Raw genomic sequence first — 6,000 nt, 5'->3', positions numbered from 1 at the left:
TGGCTCAGTGGATAGAGCGTCGGCCTGCGGACTGAAGGGTCCCGGGTTCGATTCCGGTCAAGGGCATGTACCTTGGCTGCGGGCACATCCCCAGTGGGAGGTGTGCAGGAGGCAGCTGATCGATGTTTCTCTCTCATCGATGTTTCTAGCTTTCTATCCTTCTCCCTTCCTCTCTGTAAAAATATCAATAAAATATATTTAAAAAAAAAAAGATTTGGAGGACAAATTGTGGAAAACTACTCAGTCTGTGGCAGCCCAATACCAGCCTCGTAAGGAGGTTCCTCAGCTCATTAAGCCGGCCTCCTGCCTCCGGAGGCTGCCTCTTCGGTCTCTCCCTGCCCGAGAAAGGGGCTGGTTTCAGACTCCACTCGGGAAGCTCCCAGGAGGTTGTGAAGCAATAGCGAGAAATCTGTCCTTAGCTGAGATGTAGTGAAAAATGAAAGACGGGTGAAGAGTGTCTGCTGCTCCGTGTACCCTGATCAACTTCACAATCCTTTCTGTTTAGTCTGCGATTTCTAACGGGTTACAGATGGATCCCAGAATTATTAATAATGCAGCACTTTTAACAGGGTAACGTGGTCCAGAGAAAAATGTAATGTTATGCACTTGACATTTCACTTAAAAATTTTCCTTAGGACTAAAAGATTTCATTATAACAGATTAATTTCAAATATACTTTATTAAACCTGACTGCTAATTAAAGCCTAAGCAATGATAAAGAAACTGGACAATTGATATTCAACCAGAGATTATTTTTCCAGAAATATTGACATATCTTTTTTCTTTAAAATTTTTAAATCTCCAGTAAAAAATAATTGCAATTAGACATTTTTCTATTTTCTGTAAGAGCTCGTGGAGGACAGAAAACGGTTGGGTGTGTATATAAGAATTTACCAGTTTCATCAGCAAGGCAGTACTAAATAATTATTGAGACTTAACACTCAGATAATTTCCTGGTTAAAATACTTGTTAAGTTAAGATAGGTGATAACTGGGCAATTTTTACATTGACAACTGAGACAAAACTACAAACTGTCAGTTAATGTTTAGGAACCCGGAACCAATTTCTCAAAATACTATGTTTAATACCCATGATGCCCTTGCCCTTATTTGAGCACAGCTGTACCTTTTCAAGTTATTGTAACCTGTCGCTGGCTTCCTGCTCAACGTGAGCGTTTACGGGATGCAGGTGAGGCTGCCAGGTACGTAAGGAGCCGGGGCGGATCACAGGCTGGCTCCGAGGGGCAGCGCCCAGCGGCCAGGCTCGGGCCTCCCGCCCGTCACTGCGGGGTCTGCGGCAAGCGCGAGTGTCCAGGTCCCAACAGCCACGACTGGCAGGAAAGACTGGAAACTCATTCATTAGGGACATCGTGGTACTGCTGCTGTTAGGACCTGCTATCAGCATTTCCATCACAGGCTGTTATTATAAACGCTTTTTCAGGTACAGAACTTGCCTTCAACTGTCATAGTCATACACAGAAGTACTTCCCCGGGACCTCCTCCATATACAGACGTTATCCATATCAGCATTTTAAACGGTCTTCCTAACTTTGGGAAAAATGTATCCTCCCCCACCCCCAACACGATACACATGAGCACGCACGCGCCACGTGAAGTTTACAGCAAAGCGCGGGACAGTGTGGACACACCGACCGTGTCCACGCTCAGCGCGTCCTCCCGAGGAGAAATCAATGAGTCCCTCGGCTGCCTGGCGTCTCCGAAGCCACTCTCTGTAACAACCTTCTGGAACTCCCCCGCCATGCTCATCTCATTTGGATTTCAATGCTTCCTCCCACTCAACAGCAGGTTGGGGGTTCTTGGGAATGGCTGGAAATATTGATTGCATTTTGCTTCGGAACTCTTTCATCTAAAAGAAAGAAGTTCATCATTAAATGTTAAAAAGAAGGGAAAGAGCAAGTTCATCATTAAATGTTAAAAGAAGGGAAAGAGCCACAATTAGAGAGGACGCAGCTGTCGGCAGGAGGGTATTTCACTGCTCGAGGCACAGAGCCGATGAAGACCAATAAAAGGTAAGAAACCATCCCAGCTCCTTGGAAGACAATGAGGTACACCTCTTTTCTCCTAAGTATAAACCTTTTGGGCCTTTAATAACATAAAACTCCACTCTGACTCTGGAAATCATCAGGCTCGCCACTGTCCACCTGCCTGACAGTGACTCCCCAGGAGGAAGGGGTGTATTGCTGGCTTTCACCGGTAAAGAGCAGCTGGGAGCCAGGTTGTCCACCTGAATCCATGAAAACACTCAGGTAGGTCCAAGTTAGAAGAATTTAAGAGCCAGAGAGGAGTAGAGAGAAGAAACTTAGCAGGGAGTTAATAAAAGAAAGGATCAGCGAATGGCAGGCAAACTGGGTGTTTTTATGTGCTCTGGGAAATCTGGGCGGGGGTTTACCAGGGGAGGTTGATTTGGAATCCGGGAGCCGGAGCAGGGAAGTGGAAGATCTTAATTCCAGGGTCAACCGGGGGCACCTGGCTCCACCTACAGGGCCCACCACCCCCAGGAGCGGGGGTTGCGGTGAGGGGGCAGGGGAGGGGAGAGACACTCATTAACTTTTACATTACAGAGTAGTAGCTACATGCTGTTTGGTTCATTCTTTTGTATCTGCATGGTCCCGCTATGGGGATATTTCAGAAGCACTGCTGCGAATCTCTGCCATTTCTCATCAGCCACACCCGCTATAGCCCAAGGCTGCAGATCTCCCCGTGGGGGGTGTGAGGCGCCCTGGGCTCGGCAACCTGCACTCATTTCCTTGTTATCTTGAGAGTCAGCTCACTTCTTTGTATGGTAATGCTTATTTATTCCATTTGAACCTGAATCCTCACTTTGCTTCCAAATTCAGGGGGTGTATCTTGTGTGGGGCCTGTCAATGCCTGGGCACGGCTGTTAGCAGCACAGGCTCCGACAGGCCTCTGTGCAAACCCAAGCCCAACGCCTGGGAAAGCGCCCATGCTGAGCAGTGGTCTCCAGGTGTGTGGCCTGGAGGACCTGCCGCTTCCAGGGTCGTGAGGAGTGAGGTAATACATATAAACCACAGCACCGAACACTTGCTAAGTGCTCAGTATTATTAGCTACTGCCGTTACAGTGTCATCAAAACACATGTGCCGTGTTCCAAGAACAAAGCTCATATGGAGGTAAACATTATGGTGTGTTTATGAAAAGTATTATTTTATAGTTCTATGTCATTTTGGTTTAAGTACTGACACTAGAAGATACATAAGGCTATCCATCATAGTAGTCCATGGCAACCGTGTCAGTGTCGGGTCCGAGACACCAATCTTGAAGACACCCATGTCCACCCCTCTTCCGTGCAGCTCTCTCCTGTGTACTGTGATGAACCCTCACGAGAGGCTCTTATCAGGGGCAGGACTGCACCCCTGCGGAGGGCCTGAAAGTGCAGCGTTTTTGGTTGTCACATCACAGGGGATCGCTACTTTCATCTCGGAGGGCATGGGTGCTTCATGTCCAGAGGGGCCACAGAAAGAACTGCTTTGTCCAAAATACCACATGCCCCCGCGGAGGAGGTGGGCATCGGCCGCTCTTAGCCGACAGACAGACAGCTCTCTGGTTTGCAACGTGCTGCCTGGTTCTCCTCCTTCACTTTTCTGGTTGCACATTTGCTACAACGAGGCCGGCTGTGAGGGTCCCCAATGGCGTGTCAGGCAGCCGGCACATGAACAGCATTATCTACCGCTCCACCTTCTCAGTGGTCTGGGCCGTGGCCAGCTGCTGAGGAGGGGGATGCTGGGAAATGCATCCGGGTCTGGGTAAGAGAGTACGGGGTGGCTGCCCTACCGCAGCATGGTTCTGTTCCCATTCTCTCCTCGTGGCCCGATTTTTTTTCTTTCCTCTCATTTCTCAAGTACTGCATTATTCATGTGTACCCAGGGTCCTAAGTGAGTAACTGAACCACAGAAGGAACCGTATCTCAAAAACAACCCACTAGGGATAGGCTTTGGAGCGAGTAAAGGGAGGGGACAGTGGATAAGAACACCATTCAGCCCTCTCCTTTGATTTTGCAGCGGCGGAAATGGAAACCCAGATCCACATTCCATTACAAATGGGGCCGCAAGTTGCGTTAAACAATGGACCCCATGAAAGGTTTTAAGGCTTATATTATTTATATTGCATGCACAGTAAATGGAAACCTTCAGTTTTTCCATCTAGATCCATTTCTGATACGCAGTTCAGAGGAGGTGTAGGTCTTACCAGTGAGACTCTTATCACAGCCCAACAGAACACTCTGCTGCTTTAAAGTGTGCTTCAAACGATTTAGGCTTGGGTACATTTTAACAGACTTGGTTATTAATGTACTGAATTCCATGATCACAATCACAGCCATTGCCACAGAACCATCCCTACTCTATACCGCAGAAGCCTGGTGAAGATGGGGCATGCTGGGAACTAGTGTCTCCATCCAGCAACTCAGTGTTACTCCAACTCTGGGATCTGCTCCGAGCAGGGAGAATTTTCCGTGGCTCTGGCTCAGAGGGCTCCCTTCTGAGCACGGCTGCCGCGCACTGCACAGTCCGGGTGCTCACCACAATGGCCCTCCCTAAGCACTGAGCCTGCTGCTCCGAGAACTGCCCTCTTAGGTCCCAGTGTCTGTGCTGGGTTCGAACATTATCAGAAAGCACAAGGTCCGAGGCAGCAGTTCTCAAATGGAGTGTCATGACAACGGGTAATTTGTCACTAATCTGGATGTTCTGAAGACTGGATACAATAGACTTTTTAGACATTAGAACAGATTCAAGACTACATCTCTAATGTCACTCTCATTCACATTTCAGTAGCTTCTGGAAGGGCCAGGAGTGGACATGGGCTGTGCTGTATATTTACCATGCATGTCCTGGTGGGGAAAACCAATGTGAAAACTTTCAGTCTAAAATATGGTATGCTGCCCTAGCTAGTGTGGCTCAGTGGATAGAGTGTCGGCCTGCAGACTAAAGGGTCCCGGGTTCAATTCCGGTCAAGGGAACATGCCCGGGTTGCGGGCTCGATCCCCAGTAGAGGGCGGGCAGGAGGCAGCCAATCAGTGATTCTCTCTCATCATTGATGTTTCTATCTCTCTCTCTCTTCCTCTTATTTCCTCTCTAAAATCAATAAAAATATAAAAAAAATAAAATTAAAAAAAAATAAAATGTGGTATGCTGAGAAATTACTTAAAAGCTTCAGGATACAAATAAACCAGTCAGAGAAAGAGAAATACCATATGATATCACTTATATGTGGAATCTAATGAACAAATTAACTGATGAACAAAAGAGAAACAGAGCCATGGATACATGCAACAGTCTGACAGCGGTCAGAGGGAAGAGGGAGGGGGAACTGGATAAAAGGAACTAAAGAAAGGAGCCAAGGAACATATATGCACAGCCCATGGACACAGACAACAGAGTGGTGACGGCCAGGGAAGGCGGCGGGGGCTGGGTGGATGTGGGCGAAGTCGGGGAAATGGTGGACATCTGTAATAGTGTCAACAATAAAAAGAAAGCTTCAGGATATGTCCCTGACTTAATTAATTTCATAAAATCCTTACATTATTGATTCTAATAAATAGATAGTTACTGGGATTAAAAGCTCCAAGTTGTAAAGTGCCTTTGCCATTGACGAGCTTGTTTGCAGGTCGGCCTCAGTGCTGGGTTAGAATGATGAAAGCTTTATAGGATCAAAGCCTTTGGACATGTCAATAATTACAGCACCAATGGTAATTTTGAAGACCTGGGAAATCCAGCCTCTTCATAAACTAAAACAGAAAAAGACTATAAATGTTACCTTAACAAGAATAATAATGTCTGCCATCTGGGATCACCTACGAGGCAGGCACTGTACCAAGAATCAGGTGATTATGTAGCCTTCACCATTCTATGTGGCAGCAATGAGGACTGTCAGTTTAGACGGAGAAACCAGGGACCAAAGAGATCAACCCATTCATGGTGACATGGTTTATAAGTACAACTGCCTGACTGATGTCCAGAGCTCTT

At 47.1% G+C, this 6,000-nt stretch overlaps 1 protein-coding gene across 1 annotated transcript in view; it reads right to left on the bottom strand.

Annotated features, from left to right (window-relative positions):
• Window positions 1-660: 660 nt before the first annotated feature.
• TMEM242 (transmembrane protein 242) overlaps window positions 661-6,000 on the bottom strand; it is a 29,784-nt gene continuing 24,444 nt past the window's right edge. Inside the window, exon 4 of the mRNA XM_080666469.1 lies at window positions 661-1,866. Coding sequence (XP_080522595.1) covers window positions 1,768-1,866 — 99 coding nt within the window. The 3' untranslated portion in view covers window positions 661-1,767. The remainder of the gene's footprint in view (window positions 1,867-6,000) is intronic.

Source organism: Plecotus auritus, assembly GCF_963455305.1.
Source record: "Plecotus auritus genome assembly, chromosome: 4".
In the NCBI taxonomy this organism is placed as follows: Eukaryota; Metazoa; Chordata; class Mammalia; order Chiroptera; family Vespertilionidae; genus Plecotus; species Plecotus auritus.
The sequence above is the reverse complement of the archived record's forward strand: the minus strand, read 5'-3'. Positions and strand labels throughout refer to the sequence as shown.